We start from the raw sequence: 24,619 nt of genomic DNA on the forward strand, positions 1-24,619 counted from the left end.
TAGGATTAAACACAAAAAGCATTGGACAGGCTTTTCAGATGGAAGGAAGAGTACACTGTCTAGTTCTTATATTTCTTTTTGTGTTTTATTACATCAATGTATTGAGTCTGTGTGTCGGTCACTTTACTTCTGCTGTCTCAGTCTTCAGAACACTCCTGTGAGGGAAGTGTTAATGTCCCTCGCTCCTTCCTTTACAGCTGAGAACACTGAGGGTCAGATAGATTGACTATCTGGCCAGAGGTCACACAGCTGGAAAATGGCTGAGCCAGAATTCAGTTCAGCTGCGGCTGACCCCAGAGTCTACGTGTTGGTTGCTCCAACCTGTGCCTCTAACAGCAGAGAGGCGCAGGATGCTTAAACAAATATCTTTAGAAGTTTTAACATTTTAAGCTTAGAGTTGAAAGCAGTGATGTTTTCAATGAATTGGTCTCTGACAGTCTAGTTAAGGTCAAGGAATTTGAAAATATCCCCCTAAGTCTCTCCTTCTCTATAGTTCTGTGACATTTTTCAGTTGTTTTGACTCCAAGTCAAAAAAGAAGAAGATCGATATAAATGCCCTTTTATCCATGGGAGAACCAATTTAGTGAAGCCATTACAGTATTGCTCATGTGAGTCCGTAGGATTTGAAAATAATCTTTCTCTCCCATTTTAGGAATAAAGTCAAAATGGGGTTTAGAAGTCATGTATTTAGTTAATAGATGCTTACACACAGGGTATTTTTATAAAAATAAATTCTATTTTAAAAATCTTAATGATATCATCAGAGCCATTTCTCTAGTAATTATCTGACACTGGATTTGATTATAAATAGCTTCTATGTGTATGTCCAATCATTTCTTGCACAGTGCACTCTGAGGCTATTAACTTCTGTTTACTTGGTTAACAATTAATCTAGTCATACATATAAAATAAATCATTCAGAATAAATAAGGTGCAAAATATAGTGAAAGAAAAAATATACTTAATACATGTTAGTGGTTGTTTATAACTTACTTCTATAAATTTAAATTACTAAAATGCATTCTTACACTACATATGGTAAAGATTATTATTTTAACTTTGTTTTTATGGGTTATTGAAAATAACTATTAAAAATTGGAGTTGGGGCTGGCCTGATGGCCGAGTAGTTAAGTTTGCATGCTCTGCTTCAGCAGCCCAGGGTTTTGCTGGTTCGGATCCTGGGCGCGGACACGGCACCGCTCATCAGGCCACACTGAGGCGGCGTCCCACATAGCACAACCAGAGGCACTCACAACTAGAATATACAGCTAAGTACTGGGGGGCTTTGAGGAGAAGAAGAAGAAAAAAAGAGAGGGAGAAGATTGGTAGCAGATGTTAGCTCAGGTGCCAATCTTTAAAAAAAAAAATTGGGGCAAAGTAACTGACCAACACAAGGATGGTAAACAGTTACTCTAGCAGATTTATATTCCTATTTTTTAAAGCGATACGTAAACACAATAGAGAAGATGCATTTTATACATGTGATGCATCGTCATTCCTGTGGCTGCCACATTTTTGTATTGATAGTAATTCAGATCTCCTCCCTACCTAGTTCTCTATTTAAAAAATTGTTTAAATCAGAAAACAGACAAAATCCTGTGCCATTTCTGGTGTTAACTAAAATCAGTTTATGTAGATCAGATTTCTATCAGAAAGCTTGTCTTGCCTTGTCCCCTTCAGGTGATAGTTGCATACAAAATGAGAAAACCTGAAGGTCCTTCTTTTCTGAGCCTTCCCTTTCATTTAAGGTAAATTTCTCTTTCGAAGTCATTTGATGCAGAGGCCAGGAGCAAGGATTCTGGAGCCCTACTGCCTGGGTTTGAATCCTGGCCTTGCTACTTCCTGACTGTGTGACCTGTGGCAGGTGCAGTGTCTTATTCGCCTCATGAGGATGATAGGACCAGTACATGTCTTATAGGATTGCCATAAGGATCAAATAAGTACTAGTGCCTAGAATACAGAAAACACTTTGTAAATAGTCATCATTATTGCACAACCTAAGTTTTATTCAATGGTTATGTTACTGAAGTATTATATACCTATGCATAAATGTACTTGTATCATAAGTTTTCAGCTTAGTGAAATGTCATAAGCTGAACAATCCTGTGTAATCAGCACATGAGTCATGACACAGAAACTAGTACCTCAAAAGCCCTCGTTACACCTTCTAGGCATATCCCTCCGTAAGAGTAACCAGGATCCTGACTCGGATTAGTTTTGTTAATGGCTATTTGTTACACTTTGATATTGTAGCAACTGACAAGGGATTTATTGTAATAGGATTTCATTTTTTATTTAATATCTAAGACAAACCTATTTGCTGATTAATCTTTTAATATTTGTAATAATGAATAAAATACATATAAATACAATATATAACATATAAAGTATAATATATAAGAATAAATCATAATATTTTAATATATTTTGTTTTCTAGGTTGAAAAAACTCCTTGAACAAGAAAAGGCTTACCAAGCCCGTAAAGAAAAGGAAAATGCCAAGCGGCTCAATAAACTAAGAGATGAGCTTGTGAAACTCAAGTCCTTTGCACTCATGCTGGTGGATGAAAGGCAAATGCATATTGAGCAACTTGGTCTGCAAAGCCAGAAAGTCCAGGATCTTACCCAGAAACTGAGGGAAGAAGAAGAGAAGCTCAAGGCCGTTACTTCCAAATCCAAGGAAGACAGGCAGAGGCTGCTCCGGTTAGAAGCGGACTTTGAACACAAGGCTTCGAGGTTTTCCCAGGAGCATGAAGAGATGAACGCGAAGCTGGCTAACCAAGAGTCTCACAATAGGCAGCTCAGACTCAAGCTGGTCGGCTTAACTCAGAGAATCGAGGAGCTGGAAGAGACCAACAAAAATCTTCAAAAGGCAGAGGAAGAACTTCAGGAATTAAGAGAGAAAATTGCCAAAGGGGAATGCGGCAACTCCAGCCTCATGGCAGAAGTGGAAAATCTCCGCAAGCGCGTGCTTGAAATGGAGGGTAAAGATGAGGAGATCACTAAAACTGAGTCCCAGTGCAGGGAACTGAGGAAGAAGCTGCAAGAAGAAGAACACCACAGTCGGGAGCTCAAACTTGAAGTTGAGAAGTTACAGAAGAGAATGTCTGAACTGGAAAAATTGGAAGAAGCATTTAGCAAGAGTAAATCTGAATGCACCCAGCTACATTTAAATCTGGAGAAAGAAAAGAACTTAACCAAAGACCTGCTAAATGAATTGGAGGTGGTCAAGAGTCGAGTTAAAGAACTGGAATGTTCTGAAAGTAGATTGGAAAAAGCTGAATTAAGCCTAAAAGATGATCTTACAAAGTTGAAGTCATTTACCGTGATGCTGGTTGATGAAAGGAAAAATATGATGGAAAAAATAAAGCAAGAAGAGAGAAAAGTGGATGGACTCAATAAAAATTTTAAGGTAGAACAAGGAAAGGTTATGGATGTAACTGAAAAATTAATTGAAGAAAGCAAGAAGCTTTTAAAACTGAAATCCGAAATGGAGGAAAAGGTATACAATTTGACAAAAGAGAGAGATGAGTTAATAGGCAAGCTGAAAAGTGAAGAAGAAAAATCCTCTGAATTAAGCTGCAGTGTTGACTTATTAAAGAAGAGACTTGATGGGCTAGGGGAAGTCGAAAGAGAAATAACCAGAGGAAGGTCTCGAAAAGGACCTGAGCTTATCTGCCCAGAAGATAACAAGATTAAGGAACTAACCCTTGAAATTGAGAGACTGAAGAAACGTCTCCAGCAGTTGGAGGTGGTCGAAGGGGATTTGATGAAGACAGAGGATGAGTATGATCAGCTGGAGCAGAAATTTAGAACTGAGCAGGATAAGGCTAACTTCCTCTCTCAACAACTGGAGGAGATAAAGCACCAAATTGCCAAGAATAAAGCAATAGAGAAGGGCGAGGCTGTGAGTCAGGAAGCTGAGCTGAGACACAGATTTAGGTTGGAAGAAGCTAAAAGTCGAGACTTGAAAGCGGAAGTGCAAGCTCTTAAAGAGAAGATTCATGAATTAATGAACAAAGAAGATCAGCTTTCTCAGCTCCAAGTGGATTATTCGGTGCTTCAACAAAGATTTATGGAAGAAGAAAATAAGAACAAGAACATGGGGCAGGAAGTCCTCAATCTGACCAAAGAGTTGGAGCTTTCGAAGCGTTACAGCAGAGCTCTTCGACCCAGTGTGAATGGAAGAAGAATGGTGGACATTCCTGTGACGTCGACTGGAGTTCAGACTGATGCTGTCAGTAGTGAGGTGGTGGAGGAAGAAACGCCAGCAGTATTTATACGGAAATCCTTTCAAGAAGAGAATCATATCATGAGTAATCTTCGCCAGGTGGGATTGAAGAAACCTATGGAACGATCCTCCGTTCTAGACAGGTATCCTCCAGCAGCAAATGAGCTCACTATGAGAAAGTCTTGGATTCCATGGATGAGAAAAAGGGAAAACGGGCCCCCGATGTCTCAAGAGAAAGGGCCTCGAACAAACTCCAGTCCAGGACACCCAGGAGAGCTGGTTCTTTCGCCAAAGCAGGGCCAGCCCCTGCATATCCGAGTGACCCCAGACCACGAGAACAGTACCGCGACTTTGGAGATAACGAGCCCGACATCCGAAGAATTTTTTTCTAGTACCACTGTCATTCCTACCTTAGGGAATCAGAAACCAAGAATAACCATTATTCCGTCACCAAATGTTATGTCTCAAAAACCAAAAAGTGGAGACACTACTCTTGGCACAGAACGAGCCATGTCCCCAGTCACAATTACGACGTTTTCCAGAGAGAAGACGCCAGAAAGTGGAAGAGGCGCGTTTGCCGACAGGCCCACATCCCCCATTCAGATAATGACAGTGTCTACATCAGCAGCTCCAGCTGAGATTGCTGTCTCTCCCGAAGCCCAGGACATGCCCATGGGAAGGACTGTCCTCAAAGTCACCCCAGAGAAACAGACTGTTCCGACTCCAGTGCGGAAATACAACTCCAATGCCAATATCATAACTACGGAAGACAACAAAATTCACATTCACTTAGGTTCGCAGTTTAAACGATCCCCTGGGACTTCAGCTGACGGAGCAAGTCCAGTTATTACCGTCCGACCTGTCAACGTGACAGCTGAAAAGGAGGTTTCCACTGGTACCGTCCTTCGCTCCCCCAGGAACCATCTCTCGTCCCGCCCTGGCGCGAGCAAAGTGACGAGCACTATCACCATCACGCCGGCCACCACCGCACCCACCCGAGGAACCCAGTCAGTGGTGAGTGCCGCAGGCTCCGCGGCGCGGTTATAGAAGAGCATGCACTATTTAGATATTAATTTAAACTAATAGACTAGAATTTATGATTCCTAGACTCCGAACAAATACCACAGCATATTTTGGAAACTCTTAAGAAAGACAGGAAGCTTATTATTTAAGTATAGAAACTGTGGCTTATTTTCCCATATCTTCACTATAATTTGTTTTAATTCTCTGTGTATCAACATAGACTCAAGACAGACTTCAAAGTGTGAATTACTAATTGCTTTGCCGGTAAAGCTTTTTGTTACTGGCTCTGTCAGAGCCGAATAGCATTCAGAACTGCTCACCCTGCTCAAATGGTTCAGTCTTGCTTTTTAGGCAACACGGAGCCCAGCTTAGTCTTGCAGGGTTGCTTCTCTCTGATGATTTTTCTAAAAAGACAGTGGAGGTGTAAGTTGTAACTCAGAGCAGAGTTTCTGCTGGAACATCTTATTTCCTATTTAAGGGTCAGATCAAGACAACGTTCTTGATCTTCTATAGCAACATTTTTGACTACCGATTAAACTCCCTAGGAATTAGGATTTCAGAACAACTCTCTAAGATTTCTGAGGCCTGAACAATGGCCGCCTTATTTCAGGTATATCAGATTCCATAAAATGAAGGACAAAAAAACCCTTTAGGACACCTTAGAAACTGGATAATGAGGCTAGTTCATTTGAGCATTTATTCATCAACACTTATTATTAGCTACCCTTTAGGTACTGGGTTAGGTGCCAGTACAAAGAGGACCAGTGGAAGTTCTCTGCTTAGTGGGGGCAGGAGTGGAACCTACTTTTGGATCTATGATAGAGGTATGTACAAAGGAACCATCAGAGAGGTTTCACAGAGGAGATTTTCATAGATAAGGAGAGGTTTTCGAGAAGGGAAAGGGAAGGGGTATGTAGAGAGGACAGCGTGTGCAAAGGTCCAGCAGTGTGAAGGAGCCTGGCATGGGGGAATGGTGAGCAGACACGTTGTGCTGCAGCAGCTGGGCGTGGAGACAAAATGGAGAGGCAAACCAGGGCCAGGTAGTGAAGAGACGCGCGTGTTTTATTATGAAATTGACATTTCATGTCATAAACAGACAAAGGGAGCCATTGAAAGGGTAATGATGATTTAAAAATTACATTATGTTTTAGAAAGAAATGTCTATAAAACAGTTCAAAAGATAAATTGGAGGGTACAGAGGCTAAGGACAGGGACGCTGTTGCGATTCTCTAGGCCAGAGATAGTGTAGGCTTGAACTATTGTAGTGAAAATGAGGACAGAGATATATTGAAGATAGAATTGTAGGTTCCATGACAAATTGGGTATAGATGGTGGCTCTGAAGTTTCTGGCTAGGCTGTATGGGTGCACAGAATGAGGAACATGGGGGACTACTGTTCAGGGGAGAAGATAAGTCATGTCTGAGGCATGTTATATTTGAGATGCCCGAGGGACACTGGAAATGTCTAGCAAGTCGTTGGAAATACAGATCTGTATTACCCGAGAGCACTGAAGACTCCAGGTCCTAAGGCTCATCAACACATGAGTGATAACTGAGGTGATTCTCAGGGTGAATGTCAAAAATTAAAAGAGGGCTGAGGATGGAGCATGGTGACACCCACATTTAGAGGGCAGGCAAGCTAGAACGAGGAGCTATGGAGAGACCGAAGAGGAGCCGTCAGAGACAGGAGGTGAACGGGTGAGACTCAGGTAAGATACCACAGGAGAAGAGTCTTAGGAGCGCTTCAGGAAGGAGGGTGTCATCAGCAGGAACAATAAAAAGTGAGGAGAATCTGGCATGGTCAGGAGGTGAAGGGAGAGCGGAGGGCGGCCTCAACTGATGAAAAGTGGAGGTAGTTTGGAGGACGGTAGGAGTCAAGTTGCCTGAGTCGATGCCAGGCGGCCTCTCTTTTCTCTGTGAAACAGGAGTTGAGGTCCTCTTCAGTCAGGGTGGCGGAGGTGGGTTAGGGCCTTGAGAAAAGAGAGAAGTTTGGCACAGATGTTTCAGGAGAGGGAAAAGGGAGGCGTCACAGTGGACTAGACACCGACTCCAAGCTTCTGACGCTAATTTTGTCTGGAGAGGGGCTGTCTCTGGGGGATCCTGTGTGGCAAGCGTCCTGCTGCTGTTCAGACTGATGGCTATCCAGGGGAAACTCACCCAGATCTCCCTGTTTCTCTGTATTTTCTCTTCTACAGTCAGGACAAGACGGGTCATCCCAGCGGCCTACACCCACCCGCATTCCTATGTCAAAAGGTATGAAAGCAGGAAAGCCAGTAGTGGCAGCCCCAGGAGCAGGAAATCTGACCAAATTCGAGCCTCGAGCTGAGACTCAGTCTATGAAAATAGAGCTGAAGAAATCTGCAGCCGGCAGCGCTACCTCTCTTGGAGGGGGGAAGGGCTGAGGGCAGTGGCGGAGGGGGTATGTTGTGCGGATGCTACTGGTGCCGTGAAGACGAAACCTCGTCTGTTCGTGCCAACTCTTTACATGTACTAACTGAAGTTTTAAATATTTTGTTTATAAAATAATCAACTAACAGCCATGTGTCTTTCCTATTTTGTGAATTTGTTTGGACGCTGGGGAACAGAACTAACTATCAAAACTACTGTTTGCTGTGTGCTTTGCTGAGGTTGCTGGGCCTGAGGCAGGGCCTGACTTCTAGTCCCAGTTTTGCATCTAGAAAGTGGAGCCATCAGTTAACCCATCAGAGCCCCAGTTTCTTTGTCAGTAAGATATGGGGGCTGGAGCATATCCTAAAGCCAGCCCCCATATTTCCTAATTGTAAATCAAATTTAATAGCCCTTGTTCCACAATAATTGTTTTTTCAAAAATTCTATTATGAAATAGGAAATAGTTTAGCAATTTTCATTTACCTCTATCAAATCCTGAATTTGCTTCATGTGCTGGAAAAAAAATCTCTGAGCTATCACAGAGCCTGGACCTCTAAAGTGTTGCAAAAATGAAAGCCCCTGAGACAATTTCAGGAGGTGATCTGAATGTAAAATAAAATGGAAATGAAATATGGAATCCTAAAAACAGAGTTTTACTTATTTGTGTGTGTCTGTGTGTACTGTAGAGGTTTTGGCCATCGCCAAAATATTCCCAGAATTCCACAGACAGTGACTTTGGCACCGTCCCTGCCAGACTCGTACCCATGCCAGTGTGCAGTTCACTGAGCCTGGGGAGCAGCTTGAGCAGAGCTGCTGATGGCCCTTATAGCACCACAGAGGCTGTGATGGATAGAAAATGGAGGAAAGTAAGTTCTGAGACCTTAATGCCAAGAGAGAAAAATGACAGCATGCATAGCTTAATTGAATTCAAATATTTCCCTCAGTTAAATGTGGACTTTACTTGCAAATATAGAACCAGTTCATGATTGTGTGTGTGGTGTGGAGAAGTGAATTATTATTATTCCTGTCAGTTTTACTTGTGTGTTTATCATTTTCATTAATTTTAAGCATGTTTTAATAAGCATGAAACAGTGTGTGAATGCAAAATGGCAGGTGTCTTTGTAAGATTAACGTGTTGAAGTGGACACTGCTGCATAGTCACACAACCACAGTGAGCCCAGGGCCAATAACCTGCAGCTTAGCATCTGAGGGCTCACAGAGGCAGCACCTTTGTGGAAATTTTTCAGCCAATTGGGTGAACTTTCCAAAAATAGAACAACTACAAAAGTACAGGTTATTTTTTTCACTTCTGAATTGTGAGGGCACCGAAATTATTTGATAGTCACTGCTCTTGATATTTGGGAAAAGGCAGAGTTTTTACAAAGAGATATGATTGGTTTTTCGCCTGCGAATCATCTGCTTCATGGTAAAGAGGCCTCTCTGAGCTCTCTCTGTGCCAGCTTCCTGTCCCTGCCGAGCTGGGGCTTCAACTCCAGCCGTGGGGGTGGCCTCCTGTACTCCGTCACTTCAAGGAGACCTCTGTGCCTGCAGGCCATCAGTTCTCAGTAGATATGTATAAAAAATTGTTGAACAACCACGGCAGACGCACCATAATAATGGGATTTCAGGGCTGGCCCTGTGGCCGAATGGTTGAGTTCACACACTCAGCTTCAGCAGCCCAGGGTTTCGCCAGTTCGGATCCTGGGCATGAATCTAGCACCACCCATCAGGCCACGCTGAGGTGGTGTCCCACAGAGCACAACCAGAAGGACCTACAACTAGAATACACAACTAGGTACTGGGGGGCTTTGGGGAGAAAAAGAAGAAAAAAAAGAAGAAGATTGGCAACAGATGTTAGCTCAGGGCCAATCTTTAAAAAAAAACAAACAATAAAAAAAAATGGGATTTCAAGGTAGGAGAAAGGCACTAAGAAAAAAAAGACTATGAAATATGAATTTGAACAAGTTTAAACAGGAGATCTTGCTATTTCGAATACTGACCTGTATTTTTTTAAAAGGGAATTTTTTCCCCTTTTGTAACATGGACAGCCATCCCTTTGAAAAACAAGGATATTCACTGTTTCTCGATTGCCTCCTTGGCAGTGAGGGTTTAGTGTTACTGTACCAAAAGATACTGTAATGGAGCAGATGAAGGTGTCAGAAGACGGAAGCACTGCGCTCCTTCTGGCTCTGCTGGCTGTCCTGCAGCGATGTGTACCGTGGTCCTCCTGTCACCGCCGCTGTTCTCGTTCTCACCTGCTCACCCCGTGCTTACGTTGTTTCTGCCTAGAAGTCCGTACCGTCTGCAGGGAGAGCCTCTGAAAGGCTTAATGGTGCATGTACAGGATGTTCATGCATCTGGATCTTGGAACGGAGCCACTGCAAAACACACCTGCTCAGAAAACTTGTCAGAACAACACATGTTCCCTTTTCAGAAAAGATAAAGAGCAATCGCCATGGCGGCTTTTCTTTGTAGTTTTAGAACCAACTCTACATTTCTTGGATAGTTTTTTTTTAAACCACGTATTAGAAATGAAATCCACTGGGGATAGGAGGTGGAGGGTTAAATGCACTCCAGCTCCAGCTTCCAGTTGTGAGTACAATGTTTGTAAGATGCAGTTTCATGTGCTTTTATAAGAATGAGTGGGATTAAAAACTGAGCCTTTTCCCTATCCTGGAACAGAGTGTTGTGTAGGAAAATAAAAGGGGTCTCACCGGGGCTGCTGTGTACAGCTGCTGCTCAGGTCCCACCCTGGGGAGTGGCGGGGGTGCCGTTCCACAGATTTCACTGTGATGGCGCCCCCTGGGCATGTGCAGCGCACAGTCGGCCGCCACAGGCGACACCTTGGTCTCCCCACCTGAGAATGATCTTCCTGTGTTGACTATCGCAGCACACTACAATGGTGGCCGTTTAGCAGTCATAGCACCAGAAACGTTCCCGTTTGGGACACGGCCCTAAGGGTATTTAGCATTTCTTGAAAATGACCTTCCTGTCTAAGTCACCTGCTTAAACAAAGTCATTTAGTTTCTACTGGCATTTTTCTTATATTTTCAGTGAGGACAGATTAATGGGTGGCAATGGAGCTCTCTAGAAATTTTGGTGTATTCATTAAGGTAGGGTGTTACCGGATCGCTTACTTGAATGTCTTCAAGAAAGAAGTCAAGAAATAGCTTTGATGTGTAGTGTGGGAAGAGTATAATTTCAGGGAAATGAAAACATGTCCAAAAATGTAAGATATACAAATATTTGAATTTCTCATTCCCTCATAGATTCAGAATACTGGGGAAAGAGTAAAACTTTCCTGACTGGCAAAACTCCAGGGACATCAGATAAGAAGAGCATGTTCATATGGGAGGCTGGAGGCAGAGAGGGAAGAAGTAACAAGATGGGCACAGAGAGGGTTCCCAGTAAACCAGAGCATAGGATTCCAAAATTTCCCCAACCCAGATGAAGTTCAGTGTTTCCCTCCTACCTCCTCCTCCAGGGAGTCGTCAGTGGTTACCTCCTCATCTCCTGCTCTTTCAACTTCTCCTTTTCCCCTGTTACCTCCACACAGGGCATGAGGGTGCTCTGGCCTCTTCCATTTGAGCACAATTCTTGCTTCAGCTGTGCAATCCTCCATAGCTGCTGCCCTGTCTCCTTCCTGCCCGGTTAAGCCAATGACAAGAACACTCAACCTTTGCTGCTTCCACTTCCACGCTTCCGATTTATTCTTTAATTACTTTTTATTTTGTTAAAGTAATTTGTATTCATAGTTAAAATATCAACCAGTGCTAAAAGACAATGAAAATACAGTTTTGCTCCCTGGAGAAAATAATTTCTAACTCTTAGCTATTCTGATACTTTCTTCCATCTTGCTAAATAATATGCTTGTACTCTGACTTTTTATTTATCAATTTTAGATATCTTCTGTCTTCCCATTGTTGTTTCGATTGTTGAAGATTTAGTACTTTCTTGTGCCCCCTCTTCTCTTTTCCCCAACTTACCAGTATGATTACGTAACACAGTTTTTGATAAATCAGCAGTCTGTATTTGCATGTTCATATATTTGTATGTTTACAGTGTACATTTAAACATTGTTCCTTGCTGAGCCAAGTAGTGTACTATGATTATGTTTCCTGCCTGTTACCGCTTTTCCCCCCTTCCACAGAATAATCACTTTAATTTTTCACCTGCTTGGTTTTCTATGTATCTATTTTTATTTTTTCCAAATGCTCCAATAGATCTGCCAAACGCCTATTCGTAATTTTCCAAATGCTGAGACACATCGGTTTCTCATTTTTCCCTGGAGGCCTCCCGATCCAGCCTTCTGCTTCCCTACTTAGTCTGGATTGCTGGCCTCCAGGCTGCTGCTCAGCTGTTGTCCTGCTGCCTGTGTTCAATCCTGTTTCCTGGATTTCCTATCTTCTACTTCTTTTGCTTACCCACCTGTCTGTCTGCCTTTCTATTTACCTATCTACCTATCTATCTACCTATCTGTCTGTCTTTTGAAGTACATCTTCCAGTAGTTTCTACAGAGAAGAAAAATCCTCCAGTAAGCTCCTTGAGGCAGGCTACCTGCATCCAGGGAACAGGCCAGGGTAGGTGAGATGGAGAATCCCACAGTTCAGTGTGTAAACTTTTTCATTCTCCTGCATTCAGTCTATGCTGTTCGTTCTTCTACCAAGGTCCAGAACTTAGTTTTTTCAGAAAGTAAATCTCAGGATCAACATAGTCTGAGGTTATGCTCTTCTCCCTCCGTGACCAAGCCATCTAATGTCCTTTGGTTTTCCTCTGACCTCTCTGTATCACCTCAATCTCCCTTGCTGGCTCCTTATTTTATGCATACATCTTAAGGGTTGTAGTTCCCCTCATCTCTATCAAAAGCCATCTTCCTACACTACGTGCTCGTTCTGGTTATTTTATGCACTCCCATGTCTTCAATTTATCCCCCAAATGTTGATGACTACCAAACCTCTATCTCCAAATGTGCATCCAACTCTGTCCTGTATGTCTGCAACTTACCTTGTTTAAAAGCCATTCGCAACACCTCCTGCCTCCCTCTTCCCAGTCCTCTCCTCCTCTTATTATTCCCCACCTCAGCAGGGGTATCCTGACCCACTCAGTCACCAAAGCTAGAAACCTGGTAGCTGTTTTAGGCTCCTCCTTCTCCCTCACCCATCAAATCTCGCATATTCTAACCCCTAACTCCTCTAGCAGCTGAACTCACATCTTCATATGTCCTGCTGCTGCCTGAGTTGAGGTTTTAATTACTCCTCATCTGCATTACTCTGAAATTCTGCTAACTGGTCTCGTAATCTCCAGCCTCAAACTCTCTGATTCATTTTTCATTTTGTTTTCCAAAATGCAAGGTCATCATACCACTCCTCTATCTGAAAACCCTCCAAAGGTTCCTTGTTACCTACAGAATACAATGCCAACTCCTTGGGTTGGCACTCGAGGCTTTCTCTGGCCTGGCTCTCTACCCCACTCCTCTGAGCATCCCTCCCTTTCCGATGTCTGGACTCTTGCCCCCAGGCCCACAGAATGGCTTGCATAGCAGGCCAGCCCACCTCTTCTTGACTTGCTCAACTTGCTCCTTCTCCCTGGATTGCCCTTTCCTGTACTTTTCTTTCTGGTTCTTGTGCCCTTCTCTGTTCAAAATCTCTTTTAAAACCTTGCATCCACTGGGAAGATGAACCCTGATTTCAGAATCTAACCTGGGGTGTAAAGCCTGTTCATTGCTGTAAAAAACTTGGCACTTACTGTAGAGAAAAAACCCCCAGCAGTTGAAGGATGGCTGGAAGTTGGGGAAGAAAGGTGTTCTTACTTCCTCCCTTTGTCTTCAATGCAAACCTGTGGGAATGACGTGGAAGGAACTGACAAATATGTGAGAATATGGAGGTAATTAGATGGAATTAGAGGAAATCCAGGTACTGTCATTCTGGATAGTGCAAGTTACTTCTATTTCCTTCCAAAGGCACCATGGCAGGTAATGGATGCAAAACAGCTAGAAGTCCTGGACTGGGGAGTTCTTGCCTCTGAAGCCATCACACTTATGGAGAACGAGGGGGCCCTAGAGCTTTCTATGAAGTATAAACATTCTTGAATGAATTACAAATGGCCCCTTCCTCAACCTCTCTGATTCCCCAGAGAAGCATGGCGGGCACTCCAGGAAAGAGAAAGTTTCAGGTGATTTGTCATTCTCTTCAGGTTCATGAAGGACCCTCTAAAACAGGTCAGAGAGGCTCTCAGTTTAAAGGACCAAACAGGGGCCAGCCCCGTCGCCGAGTGGTTAAGTTCGCGTGCTCCGCTGCAGCAGCCCAGGGGCCGGATCTTGGGCGCAGACATGGCACCACTTGTGAGGCCATGTTGAGGCGGCGTCCCATATGCCACAACTAGAAGGACCTGCAACTAAGATATACAACCATGTACCGGGGGGGGGGATTTGGGGAGATAAAGCAGAAAAAACAAAAAAAAAAAAGATTGGCCACAGTTGTTAGCTCAGGTGCCAATCTTTAAAAAATAAATAAATAAATAAAGGACCAAACAACATCGCCAATAAGCAGGATTTGGATTTAGGATTGATATCAAGGTGAACATCCAGAGAAGGTGGATTGCTGAACAATGAACTAGAAACCTGAGATAGAACTGAAAACCAGGAGACCAGGGTGAGGTTACGTACCCTTTGGTAGATCACCTTACCCTGGCTTTTGGTTTAGCATTTAGCTAAAATCTTTTATGATTCTGGTGTTCCTCCTTATAGTCATAATATGATACGCTTCACTATTGTTTAGCAAGCAACTTAAAAGATTCTCTCATAACGCTTTTCCTAAGAACTAATGATTAATTGCTTATCTAGCAAAAGTAGTTTTGGCTTCTCTACTTATGCTAATATTATGTATGTGTGATGGACAGAATTGGAAGTCAAGTGCTGGTTAGAGCTGAACTTTAGAGGTCAAGAAGATAATTATCTCTATGATTAACAATGAAAAACAAAAACAAAACAAGAAAAGCCCTGAGGTTTAGCGATGTCTAACCTAAGATTAGACATCTCTAATCTTTGATTTGGATCAATATGTCAGTCTTCAGTTTCTCCCAGTACATTATTCGCTATTTCATATGATGAAACTACTTCAAATGAGCAAAGTGCATATTCATACATAGACTAAATTAACACACACACTCACTGGGCCAAAATAATATTGCCAAAGGATTTTGAGATATTGAGATATCTACACAGAAACTATATGTGTAAAAGTTCTCTTAACGGTGCTTTGATGAATACTATTGTCTTTACCTGAAAAGCACAATGCCCTTCTCAATATTCACACATAATGTTATTTTCCATGCTATTCTGTGACCAGCCTAGACTTAGCTCAACCCGGCATTTAGAATCTGTGTCCACACAGGTAGAACCTGAGCATGCTTGGCTCAATACGTACCTATTTCCCACCGTTCAGTTTTCATTCACAATTAGTGTTATATGTGGGAGAACTAGTTTCAGTTTGCTTGCATCTGGGAAACGGTAATCTGTGTGAGAGATAAGGGTTAGCTTGCCTGAAAAAGAAGTTACCAGTCAAAACTGTGATTATTGGTAACTCCTGCAACCTGGGGAGTAAGGATATGATTTGGGCTGATGATGGAGTGGGAAATGTTTTGGAAGGAAGCAAATAAACTATTAGGTGGTAGAGAAACACCCAAGAGAGTTTGTATCATTTGGTTCAAAAGTTTCCTCAAGCAAATGACAGAACTGATTAGCAGAAATATTTTTAATTAGCTGAGCTGAATCCAAAAGAAAGAATACAAGTCCAAGTCAACAGAGGAAGTTTATTGGACTTCCTATTTAAAACAGATGTTTTATGAGAACTCTGATTAATTTCTGAATGTGATAATAACAGCAGTTTATGAAAAGGAGAACCCCAAAAGTCAATAATATCCAGGCATTTCCACTCTAAAAGGTGCGCAGAATGTAGGACATTTTTGCAGGTGGATCAATCACCCTGTGGGCAGGAAGTTCAAAGCTGGGGTTTGGTAGCTGGTGGAGAGGAAGAACCCCCGAGGAAGAGGTCCTGGGAGGCAGGCAGCAGTGGAACCTGGGAAGCAGGCCATCAGGCAGCAAAACTGATGCAAAATCCAGGAGGAAATGTTTTCTGTGAGTTGGTGCAGTTTCCTGTGGATGAAGCAGCCCCGTTAGCTGATGCAAAGTCCTGCTATAAACTGAACTTCTACTATTTTTCGTCTTTGGTGTGTGAACTTTGAGGTTACCTATTAAAGTGATTTGGTCTCACCTACTAGAGTAGATTTTCAAAATTCAGAGCTCAAGCGTTCCCTTGCAGAGAGTTTGGCAGAGAATAACCATTTGCATTGCTTGGGAGGAAGGCATTGACTTCCAGGGAGTACATCTTTCCTCCTCTAAAGCCAAGGAGTTCTCCGGGGAGGAATCAGAATTCCAATTTGTTGGCAGGTTGTCCCGTTCTAGCACTCAAGAGACAGTCTTCCCCACAATTTCTCCCTCAATCCCATCTTGTGTATACAGCTTTGGCTCTCAAGTCATCTGGCTGGCCAAGAGTTTTGAGATACCACCCAAGGAGGATGGATAGTTAGTAAGGTCAGAAGTCAAGTGTAATTAGGAATCGATAATATGTTGAACTTTCTTTCCATGGAAGTTATCTAATAGCTAGTGGAATAAAAGAATGAATTCATAAACCACATCATTTCGCAATAGGATAATAAATACAACTGTGTATTTAATGTGTTACCTGAAGTTTCTTAAGGAAAAAACATCAAGATAACATTTGAGAGGAAGACATAGAGGAAAATGTCTGTAAGTGCATTTTGGTAAACTACTAATGTCAAAAATACTTAAAAATCCAGTGTCCCCATGTGTATATGTTGATTAAGATTTAGAAGCTTTTTTTCTTCTTCCAATTAGAAAAAAAGAAATTATATTATTAAATGTCTGCACCTCAGAGGACCCCAAATTTAAATGCTTTGCTATTTTGAGTTTGCTGACAGAGGTGGTAATTAACTACGGCCAGCCTTTGGTCTCAATCTGCCTGTTATATACTCTACAAATTACTAATGTCAAAAAAATAGTATCTGTAAAAAGAGAAAAATTATTGCAGAATTATCCTTGATTTTATTGAAGTCATTTGAGAAGCCTCAAATGACCTATATTTGGGTTTTATTCTGAGATGAAATTAAGACAGAGTAGAGGATGGAATAAGATTTGCTCACTGACTTTGTAACGTCAATAAAATTCATAATATTATATTGTACTAAATCATAAAAAGACATGAAGAGACTTGGGAATACGGCCTTTTTTTTCTTTTTAACATAAATAATGGCATTAGTTCCCAAAGCTGTTTTTCTTTTTTTTGCTGGCAATCGTGAACTTCACATGTATCAGATAGTTTTGCTATGTAATGAGTCACCTCAAAATTTAATGGCTTAAAACAACATTTTTTATTTCTCACAATTTTGTATATTGGCTGGGCGATTCTCATCTGAGTCAGTTTACAGATTTGGGGAAAGTATAGATATGTTTCAATTAATAGAGCCACTATTATATAAATCTTGTCTTACTATCCCTAGAAACAAGATGAAATATATCTCCCTGTATTTAAAACAAAATAACTTGGGCTTAATTGTCTTCTTTTAAATAAAGTTTATGTGCATAAATATTAAATACCATCTTTTTTTATAAAGTAGAATTAAATAAGATAAATTCTGTTATTTGGCATTGTCAAGTATTCTTGAGACATTCTTTTTAATGTCATAATCTGCTTAATAGCGTTAGTATATATACCATGCATGGATTATCAGTTTGTTAATTTAAATATAATAATAAAATATGATGGTCCAAGATGTTGTTTCTTCTATGTATGGACTCTTTTTCCATATGTATTTTCACCAACTACTAATTCTGAAAAGCTGCTATTATTATGGAGATTACAAGCGCTAGGATTAAGAGAAGGCAACTCCAGGATGTGAGGTCTGCACCCTAGAGGTGAGAGAAGCAGGTACTGTAGCAACACACAATGTTAGCCCCCAGCTGATCTCCTACAGCCTCCTTCTGCAGGAGGAAACAAAGGCTCCGCATTCTGCTTACATCCACAATAAGAACAACTCTGGATCCACTCTTTTAATTCTATGTTTTCTATGCTTTCTTAAGGGAGGAAAATGGGAAAGATACTTTAATTCTACAAAGGAGATTTGAGACCTAGTCTTTTTCATTCCTTGAAACCTACTACAGAAATTATAAAAAGTGTTGAATGAGAAATAACATTTTAATTCTTAGACCTTGATTTTTAACTACTTAACATTTTAATTAGTGTTTTTAGTTTTTGCCTGAAGATTTTGATATGTTAATTTTTAGGTGTTGAAAGCATTTGAAGCTACAATTTTCCAGTGGAAGAAACGAGAACGATTTTTAAGGGTTTCTGGGATAGTGAAAAATCATATGTATGTCTTAAAAGCTTTACAAGACCTTGATAGCTAAATATTAAGTATATAAAAAATTTATATATTTCATTTTACTCTGCTTTCATATCTGTTTTACCCCAAATTCAATTTGAGAGGTTGAGGGAAGGAATGGAAATATCTCCACCTAGTGGTCAGCATGAAGTAAAGTTAATGAAACCAAATTAAGAAAACATTTTCTTTTTGACAGAGGATCATCCACTGTACATAATTAGTGCGAACCTATAAGTCTATGACATAATGTGCTTTAATTAACATTTACTTAGATGTTAGTTACCTAAGTGAAAATAAAATGTAAATAGTAAGTGTTTGCAATTAAAGTGAAAATAATAGATGGCAGTTTCCTCATGTTCTTGATAAACCTTGACATTAGTTTCTATACTTAGAACACTGCCAAATGTTGACAGGGAGGTAACATGTCTTCCAGGTGGAGAAACTGAGGCTCACTCGTTTCTTTTCTCTGGTCTTTATGAGCTCAGTCATGGCAGGACTCTGTCCCATTTTGCTAACTAATGTATTTCCATGCCTAGCACAGTGATGGGGGCACGTAGTGGGGCCTCAGTAAATAGTCCTTGAACGATAGAATGAAAAAAATGATGGCAAAGGTTCACGAAGGCATAAAGGTTAGTATAAAAAGTGAAATTGATCAAGTAAATATAAATATTACACACTCATAATATGGCTGCTACTGTTCCAATTACTATCTCAATGTATTTATTTACTGTTATAAGAATGAATCTAGATTTAAAAGCACATACAGAATTATGCAAAAAGAAGCAGAGACAAAAGTGAGTCACCTGTGTTTAGTGACTTCTTAGGAATAAAAAATGAATATTTCCTTATTAAAACTCAAATCCACACACATAAAGAAATTAAAAGTATGTGAATATTGTTCAGAACAGAAAGAGTGAGGCTGGAAGAACAAGAGTTCCTTCTAGGAATTAGTTTGATTCCCACTATGGGACTTACATAAAGTACTTACTGTCTTTGTGTTCAGATCTTTCCTTGTGTAAAATCGATCTAATATTGTCAGAATATCACAGTTTCTAAAAGGCTTTAAGAATTTTGAGGGAAAAGCACATATGCCATATATATAAAGAAGTTATCAGGAATAGTAAAGAACTGCAGGAGAAGCTGTTGGGCTCATGTATCTGCTTTTGTTTTGTTGTTTAACGTCCATGGTCTTTTAGTGAAATGATGTGGTATTGATCCTCACATAAACTACTGATTTGAGTTCCAGTTTAATTGAAAATGCCGTTATCTTTCTTCTCTTTATAGAAAGCATCATCATTCACCAGTTACGTATGAACTCCAGATGAAATGGTAAACCAAGCACACACTGCGTGTGCACCTCCTCTGAATCCCTGTTGAACGGATAGTATCTCTACAACCCTTCGTCGTCACTAAGGTCCTCTATGCTACTGATCACTACTGGAAATATTTTTCTTCTTCCAGTGAATTTTTTTTGAGGATATAATGTAAAAGCTGAAAATGGTGTTGCTGATAATATGAAAACAGGTAGCAAGAGCAACTCAATCTTTGTGTCAAAAGTAATTTCTGCTCCTTTTGAAAGCTTTCAGGTCCATGGGCACATGCTATGTAATTTATTTTTATAATACACTTTGTAATGTGATTTTTTTTCCTAAAGTGTCTCCTTTTTCATAGTCTAAGGCACATATATCTGTAGAATACACTATCAGTTCTTCAAAATATTGGTATTGGTGCATTCAACCCAGTAACCTATAATTATTTTCTTTTATCAATTTGTTCTTTCTGAAGAAAAGAAAGTACAACATTCTCTATATTTCCCGGGGTGAACTGAAGAGGTAAACAGAAGCAAGAGGTTCTGGAAGAAGTTGTATTAGTGCTCACACAATGCCGTGGTTCTGATCATGGTTCAACACTAGCAAATAATGCTCTGATTTAAGAGTTTAATTTGAAATACTTAAAGCCAGTTTTTAAAGCTGCTCTTTGTAGTTTTCTGTGCCCAAATCCCTGGATGAACTGATTTTCATATGGAACAAATTAATAAAAGGAAATGTATGAGTTTAACCAGTGAGGGCTATAAAAACGGCTTCCACTGGCAGTTCAGTTCTACTTCTGTTTGCTTATTTACTTACATGTACAGGACTTCTCATAAGGACTGTGAGATCAAGATATTTCTCACAATCTACCCAAAAGAAAGCCTGAAAATAAAAACTGACCTAGATAATATCAGTGTCTTTTAAAAAAATGGTGAGAGAAATCTCCAGATAAATAACTCTTTTTTTCTTGATTCATAGGATTTGGACAGATTTTCATAATCACATATAGGCTGGAGAATACATTCTTTAAAGATAAAAAGCACAACATGCATTACTCAAAACTCAATGTTGGAGCTGCTGTTGAATTTAGTTTTAAGTGAAAAAGTCTACCTGAAACCCTAGTAACATAGGTTTTTTTAAAAGCCTTTGTTAATGTGGAGATGTTTTCAAGAAGGTCTTTATAAAGCTTATGTAACTTTACTGAGATAAAAGAAAGAATGCTTCTGAATGTTATGAGGATAACCAAAAACCACACATGTAATACTCTTGGCCCATTTCTCCAGTCCAGAGGGTGCACCCAGGTTTATATGCCCATAAAGGGGAGTCCACACTGAATTTCAGAATAGAAAAATTAATTTTGCATTTCCTCCCCTATGTAATTCTGGAAGGTGTTAAGGTATACCTTGTGGAATTAGCAAATCATATTCAGTAGGTATTATAAATTAAATAACTATATTTTATGTAAAATTATTTTGATTTTTCTAAGTACAAGAAATGCTACAGTAGGTTTGTCCTAGTTTGAATGATTATGAACACATCACATAACCTGCAGGGCTTTCAATTACTGATTAAGAAAACTAGAGCGTGTATGTGTGAAGATTTAACAAATTGTTATTGGTTTTGTTTTCTGAAAGTGTTTCTGAACAGTAATGACATTTTCAATTAGAAAAGGGGTTTATTTAGTATTCTTATATATTTTGATTCACAGTTAAGATCCCTATTTGCTAATGTTTATACTTCTGATGGCAAAAATATTCTGATACATCACAGATTAGCACTTGAAGCAAATAACTTCTTCTCAACTTGTGGGAATTTTATTACACTAATAGTGAAAAGGCTATGAAGAGATTTGACTTCTTGACTTTAACATATTGCAAGTAATTTATGTATATTTGGATCTAAAGTTTTTATTTCTCCCGGATTTATAATGAAATTTGTTCCTTGCAATGCGGAGTGAGAATGATGGTTCAATAAGAATCACTTGGATGGATGCTGAGCTTTTCTCTGCCTATGCTTTGATTAAGTCCTCTGCTTAAACTCAAATGGAACCTGAGTGACAGATGAGTAAAATTAATTGAAAATTGTTTTAAAATAAAATAGGATATTAAAAATTAACAGAAAATAGAAAACACCAAATAGTCATATCCTTATCCAATGAATAAACAAACGAGATCACAAATGGTCATATCCCAATATCCACTCCAGTTGAAAAATTTGCCTCCACATGCAATCTTCGCACCATCCTAGGCTCATAGTATTTCTATATCTTTTATTGTAAGTAACTCTCCAATCATCAATATGAATGAGAATTAGTTTTGAATGGAATAATTTTGTTTTTGGAAATATAATCATAATCAGTGTTTCCAGCTTAAGGCACAAAAATTGAACTAATCCATTATTTTACTCTTTTCTTTTTGATTAGAGAGTTTTTTGAGGGTATCTTCTGCACAGATTTTTTTCCCCAGTATTTCATGAAATATTAGAGTTTGGTGAACATAGCGGATACAGTAAATATTCCAGATATTAGATGCCTAGAATGTTCACAAAATGTGAAGAATTAATTGTATCTTAGGAAAACTATAAAAAAAAATTCATGTTGTGGAATATCTAGCTTAAGCATTAACAGACACACCAACACAATTGAAATAATTCACAGCTTCTAAAAATCAGTGACAGAGCAAGAGTAAATGAGGTGTTAGATGATGTAAATATGTTTGCATGCTTTCTCTTTATGCTGTGGTTGACTCTTCCTGGAAATAAAAAACATAGCAAAAGTAGGCTGTGTTCACGAATGTGAGAAGCAACAATTCTAAAAATAACAAAATGCAAAATAGAAGTTTAAAAAAATGTAACTGGCACCTGACACATATATTCCCCCCTGGACTCCAGTGCTACACCTCTGCTAAAAATACTGATTAGAGGGTAAAGAGGAACAACAACAAAAATTGTTGAGTTTCATGGAATTAACTTTGCTTAGTGCCCATTAGTATTTTATTTTCTTAAATATTCAGCATTTACTCCATAACTTGATGATGACAACTGTGTTACCTAAGGAGAATGCTGCAGATTCGTAAATTTGAACAGAAATGTTTATAGGTGTCACGACATGATACATTTATTTTCTGGGATTGCTTTTTGTTTATGTTATTTGGGTAATTTTACCTTACCATTCACAGATTTTGTTATTTCAACAGTGCAGATTTGTATTTATGTAATCTAGATTTTGCTTTAAATCATCAGATGTTAGCTTCTCCAATATAAGAGGCTTACATTGTGATCAGATATTCTTAAAAGTCTTGCAGGTTTAATGGATTTTCAAAAGCAAAAAAAGTGCACTGAAAAATTATGGAGTTACATTCTATTTTCACAGCATTCTCAATTTTGCCTTCTTTAAGTTTTATTAAGTACATGAGAAGTTTATTATTTTCACTACAGCCAAGTGAATTCATGGATGTGTACTTGTCTTTTATACGAATGTAATATCCTGCTTTCAGTTCTTCACAGGTTATTGAAATTATTTAACCAATTAAGACATTCTCTGTGTTATTTCCAAAGTCAACTATGTTTATGAAAATCTCACCAGAGTGAGAAAAATAACCATTGTGATATAAAAGCATTGTGCAATATTCTTCTTTGAGTTGGAACATAATAGTCATAAAATTAAAATAATTTAAAATGAGTAGCCAACCTTCTTTTTATTTGAAATTGTTTGCTTTAAAATAGTTTTCACTTCCGCATTTCATATTTTCTTAAAAATATGGTGTTAGTGTTTGTCACTGAGAACAAGCAAAAGAGGTACAGCAGATCTGCCAAAATGAGAGATGCTTTTCCTCTGAGTTACATCATAGTTTGATTCTTTAGTAAGATGAAAACCACAAGACATCAAGATGGAAACTGGTTACAGGGTTTTCCTCACCCCTTGATCCTCACCGAATGCACTGTCACTCACTCACTCCACTCCCCTCTGCTGTCAATCTAGAAGCAGATTACTCGCTAGGGCAAACACTCCCGAGGTTTGCCAGCAGTTCACAGCCAGGCTCCTGCAGAGGCAGTGGGGTGATGGTCTCAGCAAAGTGGGATGAGGATGATAGTGAGCCTGTGCTCTGACCTCCTATTTATTAGCCTTGTACCAATAATGGTGGTCATAGCCATAGCCAATCCTAACTTACCTTTGCCTTATTTGGGACAAAGGAATGGGTTTCTCCTGTTTATTATTTAAAGATATACATATCAAAAAAACAGGCAAGGATGATATTTAAACAAAGAATCCACAGGAAAGTTGTAGATGTCTCATCCACAGCAAAGCTCTGTGGCCTCTCTTGGAGAAGTGGACCCCTTTGGTGCCCCTGGTTTAACAGCACTGGCTAAAAGTCATTGTCTGTTCATTTCATGACTTCCCACGAAGGGGAAGGGGTCTCGGGATTTCCACCATATTTGCTCAAATGGATTTGTTCACCTTGAGCCCTGGGCTGGAGTCCCCCTTTAATGAGCACCAGGCTTTTCCCTTGTGTAGAGAAATTGGAGTAACTTCCCTGGCCCCATGCTTCTTGGCGACAGGGCACATTGCGCCATACTCTTTTCTTTGTTTTTTTTTTTTTTTGAATGTCAATTAAAATCTACTTTTGAAATTTGTATTTAATGACACCTCAAGGAACCTATGAGAGAGGTCAAGCACTGAGGCCTCCCTTCAACTGGGGCAGCCCTCACTGACTATGTGGTTCCAGACATAGCGACCTGATCCACAGATAACAGTTGCAACCAAGATCCCTGGAGCTCCCAGATAATTTGTCTGTAAAGATAATCAGTCCTCCTTTAGCTTCTCCTGGCATTATTTCCAGCATTTCTTTCAGAGATAAGCATCTCTAAAGAGAAAATCCTTTTCTTTCCCTGCAGGAGTCCATTTGTCCTATTCTGCCTTACATTGACTGCACCGGTGTAGAAAGCTGTCTTCCCCAGTTTGCCTGTAAGCTTCTTAAAGGCAGGATTTGCAAGGTACTGGATAAATGTTAGCAAAGGGCAATATAATTCCTTCTAGGGAGAGGCCTTTTCCCATTCTCCTTCCAGCTGTCTTATCTCCTTTCCCCCAGTCTTCACAGACATTTTCCATGACCATAACCACATTCTCATTTTTGGCCTTTCTCACACGCCGTGGGCACTTCTTTCTTCTCTTTGGGAGCAAGGCATATGTTTAGTCAAAATGGCAGGGTATTT

General features: G+C 39.9%; 1 protein-coding gene across 4 annotated transcripts in view; it reads left to right on the forward strand.

Moving 5' to 3' along the window:
* The window catches only part of FILIP1 (filamin A interacting protein 1), a 193,039-nt gene extending 169,949 nt beyond the window's left edge, over positions 1-23,090 (forward strand). For 2 of the 4 annotated variants that reach the window (XM_046676377.1, XM_046676380.1), the window contains exons 5-7: positions 2,439-5,244; positions 7,448-7,671; positions 19,383-23,090. In XM_046676377.1, coding sequence (XP_046532333.1) covers positions 2,439-5,244; positions 7,448-7,654 — 3,013 coding nt within the window. In that variant the 3' untranslated portion in view covers positions 7,655-7,671; positions 19,383-23,090. Of the gene's footprint in view, positions 1-2,438; positions 5,245-7,447; positions 9,365-19,382 lie in introns of those variants that run through there. The other 2 variants (XM_046676381.1, XM_046676379.1) reach the window with 2 other exon arrangements.
* The last annotated feature ends 1,529 nt before the right edge of the window (positions 23,091-24,619 follow it).

This window comes from Equus quagga, chromosome 11 (genome assembly GCF_021613505.1).
Source record: "Equus quagga isolate Etosha38 chromosome 11, UCLA_HA_Equagga_1.0, whole genome shotgun sequence".
Classification (NCBI taxonomy): domain Eukaryota; kingdom Metazoa; phylum Chordata; class Mammalia; order Perissodactyla; family Equidae; genus Equus; species Equus quagga.